A 22,391-nucleotide genomic window follows, 5' to 3' on the forward strand; every position below is an offset into this window, starting at 1 on the left:
GCAATCAAAAATGCAAAAAACCGCATCTAAAATAGTATAAATAGAAGCAGAGTTCTTTACGGTAAGCCTTACGGGGAAGGCTTATCGTAAAGAACTGTCCATCCCCCATGTTTAACGGAATAATATACAGCCTATGTCCATCCTGAAGTTCCATTCTAAATATTGGTGAAAAAATTTTTGAAATCGGATGAGTAGTTTTGGAGATTACCCGGTACATCCAAACTAACATACAAACATTACCTCTTTATTATATTAGTATAGATTATGCTGTTATGGAGAAAATGGGAGAAATATGCTCTAATCTTTCAAACATGCTTTCATAATTCCTTAATTAAGATTCCTGCATCACCCAAAATTTGTTTTTTATTCATATTATGTGGAATATCTTTCAAGAAAAAAAATACAATTTTACATAAAAATCTGGTCCCTAGTAATTTTTAATAAAAATTTTACCTTAAATTGTTTTTATTAGAAATTTTATTTTATTTGACTTTATATTGTTACTACAGTATTACTAATTGTTATAAGATTTTTCATGTAAATTTTTCTTATAAATATTATAATTTATTTTGTTTTAGATGTCATTGCATCCAGCTGTATGTGCTTACATAACAAACAGTATAACGACCATTCATAAATTGCTGAAGAAAAATGAAATAGAAAAAATAGTCATTTCAATTCTAAATTGCAAAGATAAACCATTAAAACATTTTGTTTTTGATATTGATATTCCTTCAGATAAAGAATTACAGTAAATATAATTCATATTTTAAAAATTTTAAGTTATTATATTTGTATAGTAATTAATAGTATACATTTTATTATTACATTAACAATTAGTATAAAATTAATTAATTTATATATGCTATTAAAATTTCTAAGTATTTTATATTTATAAATAAACGTTTTTGTAATAATTGATATTTAAAACTACAAAAATAGTAAGTAATGATTGATTTGAGATGATCACTTGCCAAATCTAATTCCACAAAACAAAAAGTATAAAAATTAAGAATATAAATTAGTTTTTAAAATTATTTTTAAACTTTAAATTTAAATAAACATTGCAGAATGTATTATTATATATTGTTATATTAAAGTTATGCTTTAATATAACAATATATAATAATACATTCTGTATATAATTCAATATATAATAATACATATAAATTTTGTTACACGAAAAATTTGAAAATATTAACAATTATATTAAGGATTTACAAATGGAATTAATCGAATTGACCTGTGAATGGCTCAAATAATACCCACTTATTTATTTCATAAACATCAAATATAATATCAGCATGGAAAAATAACTAATTTATAAAACAAAATTTTGAAATTTTTATTTCCAAATGCCAAACATTTTAATTACATTTCTTTATTGTTAATTATCATACTATTATATGTTTTTTCCATATTTATTAGTGATGCAACGAATAGTATATTCAGCCTCAGGCTGAATACTGAATATTCAGCCAAGAGCATTGCTAAATAGTTGAATATTCAGGCAAACTATTCAGCTTGATTAACGCACGTACGAAAATTGGTGCACAAACTGCATTATGGTAAGGATCGTGCACCCTGCTCTCTATTGGCCCGCTGTCACTACACTTTGCCAATTGCATTAATTCTTGACAATTGTAGCAGACAGACATGAGCGTCATGGCAGTATGTGATAAGTGATGATATGAAATGTGGATAACAATGAAATGACCTACACGTGTAAATAACAGAAAAAGAACAGAGAAGGACTGCGAAGTGAAAATGTGGAAATAAATGTGAAATTGAGTTGATAACATAATTGAACAAGTCAAAGCATGAAATTTGCGGTCGTCAATGCCAAATAATTGTTCTCATAGATTTCGGAAAGCTAAATGCTTGTAATGAAAGTCACTTAGCATGCACAGTCAAAAGCCTGGGGCCATTCAGGCTACCAAGCTGTCTGGAACTTCAGTTATGATAAATAATTTTCTACAATGAAACAAAAACATTAATTTAATTTTCAAGTTTATAATAAGGGGGATGATTTCATAAAAATGCTTTACAGATCATTAATTATTATTTTTTTCACATTTTATGACCTAAGTTTCGATCTAATGTGCCCACGCAGTAAAAATTTTCATACAAATTTTTTACTCTTTTCACTCCTTTAGGGTTGAATTTTGTAAAATCTTTTCTTAGCACGCCTAAACTTTACGAAAGGAACACACCCTCAAATTTTTAAGTTTCTAGCACCAGTAGTTTTGGCTCTGTATTAATTATCCTATCAGGACTTGTTCTTTTATATACAAGTATATAGATGACTAAACTACATAATAAGTAGGTAGTTTTCATTTGATTTGTTACCTTTATTTCATCTCTTAAAAAAATAAATTAGTTATATTACTTTTCCTTTGATCTTTTACATAAATAAGCAAAAAATTGTGCTTTCTTGAACTTGAAATGCATGTTCAGCATTAATAAAAGTTATCAAAATGATTAATTTATTGTGTTTTTGTTATTTCTTACTTCTTTTTTAGGTATTCAGTATTCGGCCGAATAGTGATTACATATTTGGTATTCAGCCGAATAGCAAAACATAGTCCGAATACCAAATAGTAACTGAATATTCATTGATCATTAATATTTATCTTATGTATGATGTAATGATTTTTTAAAATAATTATTCATAGTTTTTTCAGTGTCATTATTTGTGTTTGAATATAATTTAAATTTTAATAAAATGTACTCTATTATCTTTGTTGGTATATCTGACAGCAAAATTTCTTAAGACTTGTTCTTTATTCATTTACAAATTTGAATCTTTCTTTTAACAATGTTTTATTGAGGTGGGCTTTTATCTACTTAATTATATAGTATTACTATTTAACAAAATTAAAATTATATGAATTCTTTTCATAAATTTACATTAATTTTTTAAATAAAAGATGATAAAAAGTTGCTAAACTATAACTTTTGATTAGTTGAATATGTCATTGCAAATGATGTATAAATGATTCAGAAACTGAAACATTTTTATAATAATACAAAATCTTAAAAATAAAATTCAAATAATTTAAAAAAGGCAAGGAAAGGTTTTGGAGTGATTGATGTATTCAATTATAATTACTTTATTTTAAAAAAGCTATTAATTAATTAATTTAATAATAATAATAATAATAATAACAACAACATTAAAAACTTTTTAATTAGATTGCTTTTAATTAATTGTGTTTTTTTATTTCTGCTAATTTAAATTAAAAAGCTAGTCATTAGATGGTATATATATATTTTTTTATTACTTCAGTATTCTTTAATCAAATAGAGATAAAAAATAAATCAATAAAATAATATTAATATTCATTTTAGGTATATATTATTAAATAATAATATGCTTTTAACCGATATTACATTAAAAAGTAAATATTTATTCTATAGGAAAGACTTTAGCTTGATTGATGTTGAAATGGCATTAAGAGCTTTATGCTTAAAAATTAATATATCCGATGGAATTTTAGAATCAAATTCTGATGGTAAATAAATTTATTATAGAAATTATTTTTTAGTAAAAGATTTTTCTTTTTTCCCTGTCTAATCAATCCTTTTTAAGTTAGAATTTATTTGCTTTACTAACTAGTTGGTCAAGGAAACAAATATTTTTGACCTTATTAACCAATTTAAACATACAATAATAACTTGTTGGCCTGTTTTAAAAAGTTTAATTTGTATACACTACAAATATGAATTTTTAAAACAAAATTTAACAAATACAACTAAAGAAATTTTGTCTAATTTTTAGAATCACTTTTTGTGGGTATAATAAATATTTAATAGTTATAACATTTTTTATTTTTAGTTTTTTTCTTTTTTGATAAATGACAAATAGTATCTAGTGTTACTTAATATTAACTTCACTATTTAAACAAACATGTACTTATAAATAGTAAAAAATAAAAATGAAGTATTTTTATTATAATGTGTTTTTTGCATTAATATTAACTTCATATTCATGAAATAATAATGCATTATATGTTTTATATTTTCAGAAAATACATTCAGAATATTTGTACATACCAAACAGATGACTGCAATTTCTTTAGCAGTTTCTGATGATAATTCAGCACAGGTGAATAATAATTATTTTGTTTTTATTCATTTTTTTAATAAATAAATTTTAAATTATTATGGAAGAGTTTTAAAAAATATTTTAATTAATATAAGTATATATTATGTTTGAATTAATATGGCCACCTTCACATAATACATCAAAAATATCAAGAATTGAATATGAAAATTTGAAAAATTATTTTGTATTTATATGTAGTTTCAACTTGCTCAGAATGTAGCATTTTTATTAAAAAACGAAAAGTACAGTATAATCAATTTATTTTAAATAATTATAATAAGTAATAAATTATTTGTTATCTTAAAAGATCTGTGCTGCCAAAAGTACACGTTTTCATGTAATAAGACTAAATAATACTTGTGTTTTCACATTTTTTTCTTATTGCTTATGTGTTCTTGACAACTATCTTTTGTTTTGGTGACTGTCAAAGCAATACTAGTTCAAGAGTAATCCCTTGTGTATTGTCAGCAATTCATGTGGCAGAAATACAAGTCATTTAAAGGACCAAACAGAAAATGATTTAATTTCTTTTTTTTTATATTTTATTTCAGAATATTTGAATCAAGCTACAAAATACATAATTTAAAGAAATTAAAGTTTTATATTTTCATTCAAATATTTTTTCTTTACATGCAAATTTAGTAAACTCAAATTTAATGTGCAAAAGTTTTAATCCTAATATTGTAAATATTAACTGTATTAAATTGCATTAAAATAATTGTTATATTTTATTCATTAAATGTAATAAAATTTACAAATTATAGCTTAATTTTAGGAATTCTTTAAATCAAAATTAATTATAGAATTTAAAAAACATTACAGAAATTGTAAGTCATACAAAATTCTTATTTGTTTTCCTTTCTTAATATCTATTAACATTTCTTTATAAGTTTTAATGTTTATTAAATAAAGTATTTAAATTATTAAATAAAATATTTAATTTAACATGCTAAAATTTTTTTATTCAAATTTTTGATTACTTCTTATTAATATGTCCATACCATATACATGTAACCCTCAATTTACATAATACTACTCAATTTACTTGATAAAACAATACTGTTTTACACAGTTGGAAAAGTTAACAAAATTTATTTTTACTGATAGAATTTCTATTTAACAGGTACTTTAAAATATTCTTCTATATTTTATTTTAAAATTAAGTTTTCCATTGATAAAATTAATGTTTAGGCCTATGCTAACTATTGCGATGATATATTTCTGTCATTGCTACTTTCAGTTTTCATTTTCAAAGAGATGTGATTATCCATTTTCTATTATGTCATGATTTCACATCATATGATTAAACTTAGTTCAATATCAATAAAGAACAAAAATTGAATAGTAGTAAACAAAAAGCTTTAGTAATAGATTTTATTAAGATAAGACTATCAGGAACTATTACTAAGATCACTTTAATAACAAAAAAAAATAAAAAAAGAAACTTGGATTGAAGTTAGTATAGAGGTGATATAAGAAANAATTTTATTAATTATTGAAATAAAAGCATAAAAAAGCTATTATTTACCAATAGCCCGAGAAAGATTTAATCCTCCATTTACTCGGCCATCTATAGTGACATGACCACCAGCATTTTCTATTCTCTTTCTTTCTAGTTCATCTTCAGGTTTATGATCTGAAGACATCTCTATAGCTTCTCCAAGACGACTTACAACACATCTGGAATCTCCTGCATTAGCTACATAAAGTTGTGATCCATGGATGACAGCAACAACTGCTGTACAGCCACTATCACTTCCAGGCTATATAGAAAAAAAATTTTTTTATTCAAATTTTTGATTACTTCTTATTAATATGTCCATACCATATACATGTAACCCTCAATTTACATAATACTACTCAATTTACTTGATAAAACAATACTGTTTTACACAGTTGGAAAAGTTAACAAAATTTATTTTTACTGATAGAATTTCTATTTAACAGGTACTTTAAAATATTCTTCTATATTTTATTTTAAAATTAAGTTTTCCATTGATAAAATTAATGTTTAGGCCTATGCTAACTATTGCGATGATATATTTCTGTCATTGCTACTTTCAGTTTTCATTTTCAAAGAGATGTGATTATCCATTTTCTATTATGTCATGATTTCACATCATATGATTAAACTTAGTTCAATATCAATAAAGAACAAAAATTGAATAGTAGTAAACAAAAAGCTTTAGTAATAGATTTTATTAAGATAAGACTATCAGGAACTATTACTAAGATCACTTTAATAACAAAAAAAAATAAAAAAAGAAACTTGGATTGAAGTTAGTATAGAGGTGATATAAGAAAAAAGAAGAGAAAAATTGTTTCTTTATCAACAAGTGAAGAAGAAACAAAATGAAATATTTTCATTCATGTTATAACAGTTAATAAAAAATAGAACCTATTCTTCCACTTTCTATATAAATGTTATTCTCAATTTACATAAGTTATATTGATTTCATGTAAATCAATAGTTACATATATATGCAAAGATGCTAATAATAGATTAAAAATATACTTATTATTATTATTATCAGTAGTATTACTCATTATTATTGTCTTGATATAGGCAAGGGATGAAGAAAGGTGGCAATAAAAGTATATTGGTGCCATTTACCAATTAGTGTGGAAATGATGTTTTGATGTCAAATTTGAAGGAAATAATAGTCCATTTAATATCAATAGAATATGAAAATTAAATGTAAAATATGCTTTGAGTATCTTTAAAGAAATTTTGTGAAATAATTTATTATAAGTAAATATATCACAATAAACCCAGTTTTATGACATTGAACAGTTTAAAAATGGGATCAGATAATTTTTTTTTATGCAAAAACTTTTTCGTATAATGAAAGTTCAACCCAACAAGCTGCTGCTAAAATACTGGCTTCTATGCAAAGACGACATTGAAATTTCTGAATAATCCAAACTGTTAAATTCTATAATGGCCAGAAGACATTAAGAATATAACCTATAGTAAGAGGAAATTGTACAGCTTATATAAGTGATTTGAACTCTCAGAAAGAGAAATTTTAAGAGTTTTCTAGAGTATCTTGTAAGAAAGAAGTTGCAGACATTTTTTCTGCTTAATATAAAAATAATACTGTTCCAATTTTTACTAATTAGTGTGAGTGGGAATTATCTTAAATTAACTTGATTGTGACATCAACAAAAGCTTCATTGTATCTGAAAATTGTCACCAGTCTGTTTATAAAGCCAATTAGTCATTTTCTACAGCTGTTTAAACTTTGTGAATTTTTGATTTCCGAAAAAGGTATTTTGCTACTTACATTTAAGGAACCAAAATGTGATGTCCTTAATGTTCTTCTCAAGTTAAATACTTTTTTTACTTGTAGTTGGTTGCTTTGATATAATGACTACATTTAAGAAAAACTTCAAAGTTTTTAAGTAGCACTAAATTGCAAGACTTTGCCACCAAGTAAAATTGTATGGACCCTTCATCAAATCCACAGTGCCTGGTAATATCAGGTGTACTTGGACATGCTCTATGAACAGTTAATGCCATAGCTGGAGGAAAACATTCCAAATCTGACTTTTCAGTAGTGTCCCACTGCATGTCTGTAATGATGTGAAGGCATACTTTATCAATATTATTATCAACATTGGATCAGGTAAAGTGCTCTAGGGCAAGGGTGGGCAACCTTTTTTATAACATGGGCCAGAATACATTTTACGTTTTTTCCGCGGGCCATAGTAGTTAATTGACACCTTGTGACCTGTAAATTTTTAGTCTGCAAATATGAAATAAATAAATAAAAATAAATTAATTACTACAGTCGACCCCCCTATAACACTGTTGATTATTCCGTTTTATATGAATTCCATGTTGTATGAGTCACTTAGATTTTACAAATGCGTGTGCCGGGCTGTGAACGGCTCACCTATTTGTAAAATTTAAGTGACTTAAACACAATAAAAACAGCACTATGTAGTTGGATACGACAGACATTACATTTTCTAATTGCATAGCTTTTGCACATAGATTTTCTTGATGGATGATGCGATGAGATATAATTTAGAAAAATTCTGTTCTCCCATTTTTTGTTTGAATAAAGAAATGACTCCCTTATTTTTTCCTGTCATTGCTGCCGCAACACTTCAGAAAATAATATTCAATTTAAACTAGACGAATTACATCGAAAAATATTTATTTATAATTTCTTCTAAACATCTCGCGGGCCGGATAGAAACTCTTTGCGGGCCGTAATTGGCCCGCGGGCCGGGGGTTGCCCACCGTTGCTCTAGGGAATGGCTTTCTAGATTGCCTAATATTATTCTATTAGATTTCTTTTTGTGAGATTTTGTGAAAGAATAATTATGTCCTGCTGCCAAAAACACTGGAAGAATTAAAAATACAGTTTGGAGACTCCTGTGCTAAAATTTATTATGAAATGTTTTGCAATATGTGGCAAGAGAGTGAATATAAGTGTATAATGCAGTAGGACTGAATAAATAAGATAATTAAAATTAGAAAAAATATTTACTCTGCAGTTTATGCCAGTTTGGAACTTGTTATGTCCTAATAACTAAGCTAAAAGTTTTTAAAAATTATATTATATAATAGTAGTTATTGTTTATTTTATGTATCAGTAAATCTCAAAACTAATGAATGATTTCCTTAACCTTAACCTAACCATTCACATGTTCAAATTTGTGTTTTTGTGAAATGTAAATATTCTACATAAAAAAAGACCTAACCATATATCATTCAATTCAAAGTATCCATTTAGAAACAAAGTAGTGTTTCTGAATACATTCATATTATATGATTTAAAACAACAATTTTTCATTTTTGAGTTGAAGTAACTTTTAAATTAATTTTAAACAGAACTTTGTGTATTTTCTGAAGTTAAGATGGGACATTATCATTTAACAAAAGTTTAAATTATGTTGAATAAAATATTTATCAAAACTGTGTAAAAGCAAAGAAATATCTTCATTTAATACAACTGTATTAATTATAAATAAAATAGTTACATTATACTGTGAAGAGAATCATTTAATTGTTTTATTTCATAGGAATTTCCTTGGATTGAAGCAGAATTTGATCAATCTGATGTTGAAAATGGGGTTATTGTACCTATAAAGACTGCTGATACAGAGATAGCCAAAGTAAATACAAATGATTTATTCATATTTTTACATTTCATAATTTGTTTATGTTTTTAAAAAATATTTTAAAGTTCTTAAATATTGAATTAGGATTTATATTTAATTTTTAAATATAAAACTGATTAGCTTTTTTTTTTTTTTTTTAAATAATTACTCTGGTAGAGCACAATCACTCATATCTTTAAAATGCAGTGCCAGTTTTACTTTTTCTAACGTTTTTGGTTGTTTTAAACACCCTTCCTCAGGATAAAACAACCGAAAAATTAGAAAAAGTAAAATTGGCACTGCATTTAAAGGTATGAATGGTTGTTTTTGTAGTTTATGATGAATGCAGTTTTACTGAATTGTGCCATACAGATGTTTTTAAAAAAAATTGTAAGAACTTAAATAATACTTTGCAGATTTGAATATAAATGTATAACTAAGTTGTGTAATTTAAGAAAATTTTTAAAATATGTAAGTACTGTACATCTGTAAATCTTAAAATACAATCTTTATTTCAATAAATTACGAGATTTATTAAAGCAGTTGATTAACATACATGACCATGCATTATTAATTAATTATTATTACATTATTAGTACATTATTATAAATTAATTAAAAGTTTCTTTACAAACTGGTTTGTAAAGAAACTTTTAATTAATTTGACGATCTTCATCATTAATTTCATTGCTTTTTTATAATTTCATATAATACACTTATATATAAGGTTCTGAAGACAAAGTCTGTCCAAAAAGAAACCACCATTTATTTATCTCGTGTTCCAGACTACACACTTTCTTGGCAACTGACCGATAAAAGCTGAAAAAACCCCAAGAAGGTATGGATGGAAACAAGAAAGAAATATTTATGTCACCAGTTCCTTTTTTAGAAATTCTTGTAATTTTAATTGGATATATATTTTTTGTGTTTTTTAAAAGGACTTTTTTAACTTCTGGTGACAGTAGCCTAAAAAGAAAGGCCAGTTGCCAAGAAAGTGTGTAGTCTGGAACATGAGATAAATACAGTAATACCCCTAACTTATGCGATAGGTGGGACCAAGCGATAACCGCGTAAGTCAGGGTATAATTTTGCAATTTGTGTAAAACCCAAGTTGGATGTATGTAAGCTAATAAATGTTCTCGTTAATCTTATCTCATCTTTTGATTCGTTCACAGTTGCAAGAAATCACCATATAGAGTCTCTCAAGTCTTCGTAGATATAACAAACACAGAAATAAATAACACAAAATAAATTGTAGCTATGTGTTGATTTGGCGCGACACGTCCGAACATGTAAGCTGAACAATAATGTGGGAGGAGTGAGTAATCAAGAGTTGCGTGGCGCTCAAACAAAAGACGAATTGACGAGATTTGAAAATCCATAACTCCGGGTTCGTGTAAGTCGGGGTAGCGTAAGTCGAGGTATTACTGTAAATGGTGGTTCCTTTTTGGACAGACTTTGTCTTCAGAAACTTAATAATTGCCATTCAAATGAAAATTTACAAAGGATACATACAAGTTATATAGATAAAAGACAGAAACAAAACTATGAATTTATGAAATTTATCATTATTTTGGCAATGTTTTTTGGTAGTGTAATTTGTTATTTGCTCACTGATTAATGTCATCACATTCATAAGCATTGTTGAAATTGATAATAGCAATAATAGTCTTATTGAGACTTTTACATCTTGTAGTTTGATTATAAAAAAATTAAGGTAAATATACCAGTATGAGTATCATTGTTGTAAATCATGTAAAAAAAAACAATTTGAAAGGAAAACAAGCATTTTTGCTTTGTTTGTTAAAGGTCACTTTAGGTGTAAGCAATTGGAACAGAAATTTGTTATAATGGCTTATATCAGAAGATGCCTTTAATAAATAAAGCAAAAGCATGCTTTATAACTTAAAATATTTATCATTGTGTACTTTATTTTGTAAATACAGATATATGATTAGAATTTTTATATTTATAGAATCAATACTAAATAATATTTTAAATACTGTGACATTTATGTAATTTAATTTTTATTTATTACACATGATTTAACTAATGATAAATTCTTAGAAATATTTTTCAATTAATAAAAAATTTAAAAAGAGTCTGTAACAGTTATTTGTTGTAACCTTATTTTTCAAAACATTAAAACATTGTTTCATTAATATTAAATAAAATTAATAATTAAAGATTTTGTTATTGCAGTATCATTTAAAAAATGTTGACATGAGATTTTTTAATTGATACTTATGTCAAGATTTTTTAATGGTCCATAATTTTGAAATACAGTAATACCCCAAACTTACGCGATAGGTGAGACTGAGCGATAACTGCGTAAGTTGAATTCGTGTAAGTTGGGGTATAATTTCGCAATTTATGTAAAATCCAAGTCGGATGTATGTAAGCTAATAAATGTTCTCGTTAATCTTATCTCGGCTTTTGATTCGTTTACGGTTACAAGCAATCATCACATAGATGTCTCTCAAGTCTCCGTAGATATAACAAACACAGAAATAAATAACAGAAAATAAATTATAGCTATGTGTCGATTCTGCGCGACACATCTGAACATGTAAGCTGAACAATAGTATGGGGGGAGTGAGTAATCAAGAGTTGCGTGGCGCTCAAACAAAAGATGAATCGACGAGATTTGAAAATTGCGTAACTTCGGATTCGCGTAAGTTGGGGTAGCATAAGTCGGGGTATTACTGTATTTCAAATTTTAATTTCTTGATCTGTTACAAAATATACAAAAATTTCGGCTTAAAATATTTACATAATTAATAAAATATAAAGTATATTTTATTCATATTTATAGTGAACTGTAAGAATATTTTTATATGTAATTCTATAATTAATTTTATTTCTTTTTAATTGCTTAATTTAATACTGTATTTTCACACATTGAGCAGCATGCTTATTTAAACAAAGGACTCCAGATATGCCTTTATACCAGATATAAAGCTATACCTGTACATATCTTGATATACCTTTTATATAACAGATTTACCTACCTCACATCTAGTGTAAATCAGTCTATATACTGGTTTACCTTGAGGGTTAATCAGAATATATGTTTCTAAGATAATTAATGCTGCCTTTCAGTTGTTACGAATGATTTTTCTGGCCACCCTGATGATAAACTTCATGAGAAGTATAAGGGTTGTTCAAAAGAAACATAGACTGTACGATATAAAACATATGGTGTCACTGATCACCATAGTAATATATACAGCATAATGACAAAGTTACTGTAGGAAGTTATCTCCTGCATTCAGACATGTGTCTCAACACAGCAGATGTTTGTGTATACCTTCCACCTAGAAATAGGAAGAATGCTGGATGAACCATTCAGTTACAGCTGCTCAAACTTTGCCAGACTGGAATCTGCAACCTTTGTGAAACTTTTTTAATGGCCTGAAAACATAGAATTCACAAGATGACATATAGTGGTTGTAAGGCAGATGCTACAGAACTTTCCATCTAAAAGTGATGAAGCATCTGCTTTACAGTCCCAATATGTCAGCCTGTTTCCATGTCTTTGGACTAGATCTTTAAAAATGTTTCTCAAAGCTCACAGATTCCAGTCTGACAGCAAAGTGCATGAAGCTATAACTGAATGGTTCATCCAGCATCTTTCTTCTTTCTATGAAAAGTATGGAGGATATACACAAACTTGTGCCACATTGAGAAATGTTTCTGAATGTAGGAGGTGTTTCCTATAGCAGATAACATAACTTTGTCATTACATTGTATATACTGTAGTGCTGCTATGGTGACTAGTGATATCATATGTTTTATGTGATCATTTGAACAAACCTTATATAAAGACAAAAGACGATTGTATTTTCGAGTGTATTTCAGTTTCAACATTTAACTTATATTTATCAGAACACATTCAAAATTTAAACAAATATGCATCCTTTTGGACAGATCAATTTTTGACATGTCTATCTTAAGTAGGTTTAAAAATATACATTCATATAGATGTGTGAAAAGTTTTTGTTATTTTGATAATTAATAAAAATCTCTAAATAAAAGACATAAAAAAGAAGCCCAGAGAGACTAATATGTATCAAATCAAATCAAATGCAAGTTTACAAATGTACCAAAATCTGAAACACTTTCAGTCCCAAGCATTTTGGATAAAAGATTCTCAATCTCTAACAACAAAAAAAATATTATTCAATTGAATAATGAATGAATAAATAAATGACATAAAGTTTGTCCCTCTTTTAGTAACCGTACCTTAAAGTACTAAGACTACCTTATCTGTGTAGATAGATGCTCTTTACATTACTTAGCCAAAGTAAATATTTTATGTCAGGTATGATTGATACGTATAACACCCGACCCCACCAAATCTTGCCTGTAGAAAAGTAAAATTCTCTCTATGATACCAGTAAATAGCCAGCAAAATAAATTCTGTATGAGAATGAGAAGGGTTACAATATTTACAATACATAATTACTTGGTATGACTTCACTTAAACTGGCATGCTGATCAATATGCAAAATATGGTACAGTTTTTAAAATTCTCAAATTATTTATAAATTTGTTTTAATTGATCTGTAAAATAATATGCTTATTTTATTCTGGTTTTTTAGCTTCAGTTTTATGTTGTGGAAAAAGAATAATTTCAAGTACAAGACTTGTGTATACTTAAAAAATACTGTACATGTGTTATGTAATGAACACTGAAGATAGAAATTTTGTATTTATAAATTCAATAAATTTTTATAAAATGTTTGCAAGTCACACTTTAAATAGAATGTTTAATTATTTAGGAAATATTGTATTGCTTCTGCACAAACTAATTACTATTATGGCACAATTATTGCTAGTTGAAAAATAAACTATTGTTAGGTATCGAACAGACACATTTAAAATCTGTAATTTTTAATCTGGAGTGCAAACTCTCTATAAGAATGCTATACACCTCTTTGAGAGAATATACTTTCTCCCTTTGGTAGAACTTAAAATCTTTTTTCCCCTCTTTTTCATTAAAAACAGAATTACTTTTATAAGACTTTAATAAAAATGTAACAATATTAAATTTAAATCTATAATTATTTATCTTTTCTGTTGTCTAACCAAGACCTTAATATCTTTACATTGATGAATGGGCATAGATGAATTTTCTTCCTTAATTATTTAATTATACCTAAACCTAGATGGGAGAGGAGACATGAACAGAACATTGGAGGACTCTCTATCCCTTTAAATAGAAAACTAACTTTTTCTGTGGGAGTATAGGAAGCATTTCCATTTTAAGAACTACTGATTATTATTATTATTTTAATATTTAATAATTTAAATGTTAATATTTAATGAGTTATACTTAAATTTATAATTATTGTAATGAATCAAAAATTCTGTTCATAGGCACTAAATTTGTTTATTGATTTAAAATATGTTCCAGGAATCTGTATATATAATTCGAATTTTTTATATTTATTTAAATATCAAAAATATTAAATATTGATTTGATAGATACATTTAAAAATAAAATTATTTAACTATATAGTTGTTTCTGAAATGAACGTTAATTCATTCCTATTATATTGAAAATGTCGCATTATTTTGAAAATAAATAGAAGAAAAAATTTTGTTTTTGTTTCATTTATCAATATAACTAAAGTAATTATTTTACATTGAATTAATTATATTTTAAAAGAGAATTTTTGAGATGCTGTTTCAAAGAATATAATGTAAGCTATGAAATATAAATTACAATTTTTGGATAAGTAATTATTAGTGTTGTAACGAATAGTATATTCGGCCTCAGGCCGAATACCGAATATTCGGCCAGGAGCGTGGCCAAATAGCCGAATATTCGGCCAAACTATTCGGCTTGATTAACGCACGTACGAAAATTGGCGCGCAAACCGCATTATGGCAAGGATCCTGCTCTCTATTGGTTCGCTGTCACTACGCTTCGCCAATCGCGTTAATTCTTGGCAGTTGTAGCCGACAGACAAGAGTGTCATGGAAGTATGTGATAAATGATGATATCAAATGACCTACACTTGTAAATAACGGAAAAAGAACAGAGAAGGACCGCGAAGTGAAAATGTGAAAATAAATATGAAATTGAGTTGATAACATAATCGAACAAGTCGAGGCAGCTTATTGGCACGAAATTCGCGGCCGTCAATGCCAAACAATTGTTGTCATAGACTTCGGAAAGCTAAATGCTTGTAATGAAAGTCACTTAGCGTGCACGGGCGAAAGCCTGGGGCCGTTCGGGCTATCAAGCTGTCTCGAATCTGTGAAATCATAACTGTGACTTATATCGACGTCCTATCTGTCTCTTTTCTCCGTTATCACCAGGCTGAGTCACGTAATTGTAAAATGGGAACTCTACGACGGAAAAGTGACGAATCGAAAGTATCGTGAGCGCGTATTATGATGTATGCACAGGCATACATGGATTAGAGCGATAGAGGAAAGAGAAAGGGAAGAGCAAAGACGAGCGCTTAAAAAGAAGGATAGGCAGGGTCAGACCCTCAGATGTGCGAGGATTCTCCAACGATAGACGTGTACGTGTGCTGATCTTTGTAATTATAAATTGTGAATACATGTGACTAATATTATTTTCTTTTTTATTTTGTGCATGTTACAAGTTATAAATAAATATAAACAAACAACACTAACTCGATAACATTAAATCTAAGTACCAAAATGATTAATTTACTGTGTTTTTGTTATTTATTACTCCTGTTTTTAGGTATTCGGTATTCGGCCGAATAGTGATTAAATATTCGGTATTCGGCCGAATAGTGAAAAATAGGCCGAATACCGAATAGTAACCGAATATTCGTTACATCACTAGTAATTATGTATATTTATTGTATCATGTTTTAGTTATTACAGAGATGATGAACGTTATCATGATATCATTATAAAAATTACTGCTTTAGGATCGTCAAAATGATAACGTTCCTTAATGATTATTTCCAGTTTTGAAGTATCATTCCATCGTGACAAATAGAAAATTCTCATAAAGATCAAATGCTGTTGCTTCATACGTCAAGGAAATTCAGGTTTTTGTTTTCTTTCTTTTTTTTAATGATATAATGCTTAAACTATTTTTTAGTTTTGAAACGACGTTCTGTAGTAAGTTACATTTTTTTTTTTTTTCAATTTGAAATACTGTATTTCAAATAAATGCTTATATGCCGGACTTATATAACTAATGTTTCTCTTTTTAAAGCGGAAGGTTGCATGATTTATAACTAAAGGTGTAAGGCGGTCTGGACAATTTAGGAACTCATTAGAAAATTATTTAATTTTTTCTTTATTTTAGTTGTAGTTATTTTTTTTAAATTAAAAAGAACTCTATCCGCCCTGCGGGCATTAAGAGGACCCTTTTTTCCATGTCCATCATGGATTTGACAAAGGCCGACAAGTCNAAATCTAATTAAATATATTTTATATGAAACAGACAGAAGACGAAAAAGAAGGAATATATTTTATAATTTTCGATTTTGATTTATTAAAACGAGCGAACTTACGACTAAAGATGTCGCTGTTCCGAAATGACGACTTATATCGGTGTAGCGAGTGTGATTTCTTTTTCTGTAAACAAACAGAAATGCAGTCTTTGAATGATCATCTAAATGCTGCCGTAAGTAATCCATGAATTCAGAAGAAATTGTTTGTATGTCGTTGGACAACGCGTCCAACTTTAACACTAAAATTAGTTTGGAAAAGAACGAGAGCGAAAATGTGGAGAGACCAGCTGATGGAAGATACCAAGATCAAGAATACAACGATGATATCTCGGTTGATATCATGGCAGGCTCTTACGGCGAGATATCATTGGATAGAGATGCTGGAGATAGTGAAGAAGTTAAGAAGAGATCCAAAAGTGAAAGGAAAAGCGACGACGAAGGTAATCCCACAGTTGAAACAAGAGATAAAAGGCCCACAAGTCTAGTTCTAGAAAAGGGAATAGAAAAGACATTTTCTGTAGGTGAAGGCGAAGAACCATGGAAGAGGTTACAGAATAAATGTCAGCAGACTTCGGACAGTCAGACTACGAGTCTGGAAGGTTCTCCTTCGCTCAGTTCAGAATTCTCTTGCACAGGAGGTGGAAGCGATACCAGCGGGCTTTCGGAACTTCAGGGAATGGTTACTGTAGATGGAGATATGGTCTCTTTTGTGGCCGAAGATCTCCAAGAGAAGATTAAGATGAGCAGTCCCGTCTCCAGGTCTTGGGCTGGTGGGTGATTGTTTTCTTTCTTTTTATACTTTTGATTGTTTTTATCATTTACAAAAAAGATATAGAATTTCAGAATGATTTAAAAAGAACTCTATCCGCCCTGCGGGCATTAAGAGGACCCTTTTTTCCATGTCCATCATGGATTTGACAAAGGCCGACAAGTCATACACGGAGTCGATGATTTCGTATCCTTTCGATTGTCCTGAAAAATTCCAGTCAATGACTGTGTGGATAAAACCATCCAACACTGGCAATTGGTCGCGGTCGTGCGTATGCTGGCCACATGAAGTCTTCCCAGGTGGCACTTTCATTGGCAGATCGTCCATGTGTTTCATTGCCTTATTCCATCAACCCAATTCATTGCAATATATTGGAGTGATGTGATTTTCAGAAAAAAAAAGAGATTTGCATGGACAAGAAAACGCCAGAATTCATTGAATTCTACAACATAATTTAAAGACAAAACATGAAAAGAACATTTATGCTTTACAGAAATTAACTAGCGATGACGAGAAACGATCTCAAATTGAAAAATCAGAGCACGGTTAAACTTTGCACACTCTCGTATACTGTACTTACAAATATTATGAAATTATGAGAATAAATCGTAAATAAATCGTTCTAATTTTATTATTATTATTTTTTTAATGAAAAGAATGTTTTTCTTTTCGTTTATTACAGCACGTAAGAAGTTTTAATAATTTCTTTTCATATATTGTTATACACGTTAATAATTTTAATAATAATCTGGCGAAATCAGATTATTATTAGAATTTTCAAATCTCTATAAATTTCCATATTTGGTTCTAATAATTCGATTTTATTTTTTAAACAAATAATTTAATTGGGAAATATCTTGAAGATAATGAAGAGAATTAACAAAAATGTTGAGAACGAGAAGGTACAATTGGTAAATTATATAACTGACAAATGTAGAATCATAATCTATTTTCTAGAACGAAAGCAGATTAAGATTCTACTTTTAAAACCTCTCAAATTTTATAATATTCTGATTCTCGAAAGTTTTAAAATAAATTTTCAGAAGTGCACAAAACACTGTTTTTTAAAATGGATGAAGCACCGATTTAAATCGAAGCCATCTAATGATACGGTAAGATTATAATTACTTTAAGGATAAGATCCACATTGATTTCAAATTTACGCATATCCTTTATTATTAAACGTAAATTAGAAGACGGAATTAAATGAAATATCGTCGAGTTTATCATCTTTAAAAGAAAATGGCTATTTCATAAATGAAGAAAAATCCAAAAAAATTCAACATGGTAAATTTGAAGAAGAAAATGCAATGGAAGATGATGTTGAAATTCATTCGTTAGAAAAAATTGAAGAAAATTACAATAGAAATGATAATGTAACAATTTCGGATCATCGTAATGAACAATTTTCAAACGAGAAAATAAATCAGAAAATTTCTCATAATGTAGCAATTTCGGATGAAAACGATCATCTCGAAGAAAAGTTCATAAGTCGGAATGTAGAATTTTTGAAAAAGGAAACGGAGACGAACACTAATAATTACTCTATGGATATCGAAATGCTTTCCTGTAAGGATTCTCATAATTCTAGTATGGGACATTTCTGTGAAGATGAAAATATTTCTATTGAAAATGATCAATTAGATAAGGATGTAAATAATAAAATAGAACAAAAATTAATAGAAGATTTGGTTTTAGTTCTTACTGATTTATTAATTCACGAGAAAGACTGTAGCCACGAATGTGATTTTTCCTTAAACGAGGAGGAGAAAGAATCCTCAAATTTCTTGAAAGTAGAAAATAATTCGAAAGAATCTATTGAATTTGAAAAACAACAATTTAAATCACAATTGGAAGCGAATACATTTTCTCGAAATCATTCGAAGTGTTTTGATAGTGATTTCGTACCTTTTGCGAATGTCATGACACATTCCGATAATATATTGCATGTTGGAAAAAAGGTAAACCATCGAGTTTCAGGAAGAAAAACTTCTCAAGCTGAAAAAAATGCCAAAATTACACGACAAAATTCAAAAACAAAAAACGAAAAAAACATTTTTGCTTCTCAGAAATTAATCAGCGACGACGACAAAGGTTCTCAGATTGAAAAATCAGAACAAGATCAAAGTCCATCTGTTATTTTTCTTTCCAAAGATTCCAAGTCGAAATTTCGTGTGGGCGATCATATTTTGACAATAGACACTGAAAAAGTAGATTCCACTAATTTCAAAAGTCGCGATTTGTCACTTATGGCTATTAATGTTCAACCCGATTCTGATACAAGCAATTCTGGATACTGTGCAAAATTCAAAATAAGTCAGCTGTCTCCAGAATACGAATGGGATGAGAATCCTCGTCCACTAGAAGATATTATCAGACCCCTTTCTAGTAGAAATACTAATGTTATTTTGGTATCTCCATCGAAATTCGAGTCGGAAAGTGAATCTTCCAACGTCAAAGTTCCTGTGAAATCTAAAGTACAACCCAAACAATTTATTTCTCCGAATAAAAAGTCTAGTCTTGTATTTAGGATGCAAGATATTATGTCACAAGTGTTGGAAACAGATGCCCAACCCACTGTTATTGCTGTTTCTGCTAAAGAGCAGTCAAAAGATGATTACTATTCGAGAACTGAAAGTGGCATATCAACTGTGTTAATTGCTTCAGGAAAGGAAGAGTTAAGTAAACAGATAAAACATATGAAGAATCCGGAAGAAAAAAAGTGGAGTAAATTGGCAGAAGAAACAATTCAAACACTACCTCCTTCCGTTAAAAATAAGCCGATAGTATTTATTTTCCCTCCAAGCTATGATGATCTAAATAAGTTTCATAAAGATGCTACAAATGAAAAAACTCAACCGATAGTTTTCATTCCTCAAACATCACAGTTTTCGAAACGAGAAATTATAGAAGGTGAGGTTTCTGAAGGTTTCTGTACTGATGACAACCAGGCAATAAGACCAACAATAGTAATTTTGCCTTCTAAATCCAACCACACTGTAGTAGAAGTAGATTGTTGGGAACCTTTCGAAGTATCGGCGAGAACCCCTTCTTACTCTTCTACTCAGAAAGTTGTTTTGGAAGATTCTGCGCAACCTCATACACAGAAACAGCAGCAACATTCAACACTGGATCAGCCAATGTTGCTCATGGCCGGATCTCATCGAAGTGAAGTTACTCAACAGAAAGATATTCGAAGTCACGCTGACAATGCTTCTTTCCAGAAAACTAATAGAAAATCATTAAACGTTAGCAAAACCAAGAAATACGCTTTATCGGATCATGGGAAAGATATCTGTTATCATGGCCATGAAAAATGCGATAAAATTCACTTAAACGCGCGCGTAATCGTAGAAGCCCCGAAAAAAGATAAATCGAGGAAATTGCAGAGTTCAGATAAAATGGAGGGAAATCTGCAAAGTCAATTTCCCATTATCAAAACAAATAAGAAAGGCATGAAAATATGTTACTACGGTCACGAAGAGTGCGAGGATATTCACATTCCTTCACATATAATCGTGACTGCTCCCGAATATGGAAGAGAGAAAGGATTAACGGAAAATTCGAATTCTGAAACGGAATCAAAACGACGTCACGAAGTGAATTTTGATGAAGATTTAAGTGATAAATCTACGAGTTCGACAAATTTTGTCAAAGAGAGTGCCACGACGACAGCCACAGCCGTTACCAAGAATAGTAAATTTGATACAGAAAAGAAAGGATGGCTGAATCGAAACTGGTTTTCGTCTAAGTAGAAATAGTTACTTCATGATTTCATTCTTATTTTATTGAAAATTAAAAGTGCTTATTTTGATTAACTCGCATAACTTTTCCTAAACACATTCTCAGAGCCGTAACTAGCCATTCCTGGGCCCTGTGCAAGAATTTGCATTTAGGCCCCTTAATTTATTTGGTTTTGGGAAAATAATAAAACAAATACATTACAATAGATTTTTAATAAGATTTATTTTAATTGAATTTTTCTGGCTTCGTTACACCTTCATAATTAATATTTTTAACGATATTGTATTCTATTGAAATAATAGAAATATTGGATAATCGTTTTTGTCCGCTAGTTAATCTTAAATAATTTTTAAGTTTAACTTGCTAAAACTTCTCTCGCACGAAGCAATAGAAACGGGAAGAGTTAGAAATATTCGAAAAGCGACATTGACAGTGATATTTGGGTAAGACTCAATTAAACCAAAATCATGAAGAACCTGTAGAATATTAAGCGGAGATGCAGTTTCTATATTTTGTATAAGAGTCGTTACTTCAAAATTAAAACTTTTAATTTCNGCGGCCGCGATTTCTGATATTATTTTTCTGCGAAAACTTCGTTGACCTTTGGAGACATCCTTAATATAAATAATTTTTATGGCCGTTAAATAAGAAATGTTTCTTTCACAAGAAATGTATAAAATTACAGTACTGGACAGACGATAGGTCGCCTAACTCGCCGTAGCGTGACGCTAGACGGCGAAAAATATATATTTAATTATAATAAAGTTACAATAAATTAAGTTAATATATAATTATATATACAGTACCTAATTTATATATAATTAATATATAATTATATGTACAGTACCTAATTTATATATAATTATATGAACAGACGATACTAAACTCAATTTATCCGCCTAAACGTCCGTAGCGTGGCGCTACGGACGGCGGGAAAGTAGTTCGGCTGCCTGATGACGTTTTACGTATTATACGAGTTATTTTTACCGTTGTTTACGGATACTGCCACAATTTTTATAGGAATCATAACTATAGGAAACGGTTTTATAGGGGGATCTACTGTATTATATTTCTTACTGAACAGGTTCGTTTATTGGATCCCAACTTTACAATTTTTCGAATTTTATACGTACACAGGCGCTCAATGGTACACCTCGAAAACAGTTATCTATTACCCACGCAACAAAAATCTGACGAGGACC

At 28.8% G+C, this 22,391-nt stretch overlaps 3 protein-coding genes across 4 annotated transcripts in view; all 3 read left to right on the forward strand.

The window, feature by feature from the left end:
* Positions 1-13,977, forward strand: part of LOC111617889 (mitotic spindle assembly checkpoint protein MAD2B-like) — an 18,572-nt gene extending 4,595 nt beyond the window's left edge. Inside the window, exons 4-8 of the mRNA XM_023359237.1 lie at positions 579-751; positions 3,421-3,515; positions 4,029-4,108; positions 9,146-9,238; positions 13,827-13,977. Of these exons, the coding sequence (XP_023215005.1) occupies positions 579-751; positions 3,421-3,515; positions 4,029-4,108; positions 9,146-9,238; positions 13,827-13,856 (471 nt within the window). The 3' untranslated portion in view covers positions 13,857-13,977. The remainder of the gene's footprint in view (positions 1-578; positions 752-3,420; positions 3,516-4,028; positions 4,109-9,145; positions 9,239-13,826) is intronic.
* Positions 13,978-16,691: 2,714 nt separating this feature from the next.
* Positions 16,692-17,469, forward strand: LOC111617893. Its single transcript, XM_023359241.1, has one exon. It carries the CDS (start codon positions 16,861-16,863, stop codon positions 17,452-17,454), a length of 594 nt encoding a protein of 197 aa, XP_023215009.1. The 5' UTR covers positions 16,692-16,860; the 3' UTR covers positions 17,455-17,469.
* Positions 17,470-18,201: 732 nt separating this feature from the next.
* On the forward strand, positions 18,202-21,292 carry LOC111617890. 2 transcript variants are annotated; one of them, XM_023359239.1, is made up of 2 exons: positions 18,202-18,356; positions 18,489-21,292. In XM_023359239.1, exon 2 carries the CDS (start codon positions 18,756-18,758, stop codon positions 21,198-21,200), a length of 2,445 nt encoding a protein of 814 aa, XP_023215007.1. In that variant the 5' UTR covers positions 18,202-18,356; positions 18,489-18,755; the 3' UTR covers positions 21,201-21,292. The 2 variants fall into 2 exon arrangements, with proteins under 2 accessions (XP_023215007.1, XP_023215006.1); XM_023359238.1 differs by having other exon boundaries at positions 18,202-18,347.
* The last annotated feature ends 1,099 nt before the right edge of the window (positions 21,293-22,391 follow it).

The sequence above is a fragment of the Centruroides sculpturatus genome, unplaced genomic scaffold, assembly GCF_000671375.1.
Source record: "Centruroides sculpturatus isolate CEXI.00-Female unplaced genomic scaffold, Cexi_2.0 scaffold215, whole genome shotgun sequence".
Lineage (NCBI taxonomy): Eukaryota > Metazoa > Arthropoda > Arachnida > Scorpiones > Buthidae > Centruroides > Centruroides sculpturatus.

Excerpts from the sequence above, each read along its gene's own strand:
- LOC111617893 (XM_023359241.1), top strand. The coding sequence starts at position 16,861 with ATGAATTCAGAAGAAATTGTTTGTATGTCGTTGGACAACGCGTCCAAC.
- LOC111617890 (XM_023359239.1), top strand. The coding sequence starts at position 18,756 with ATGGAAGATGATGTTGAAATTCATTCGTTAGAAAAAATTGAAGAAAAT.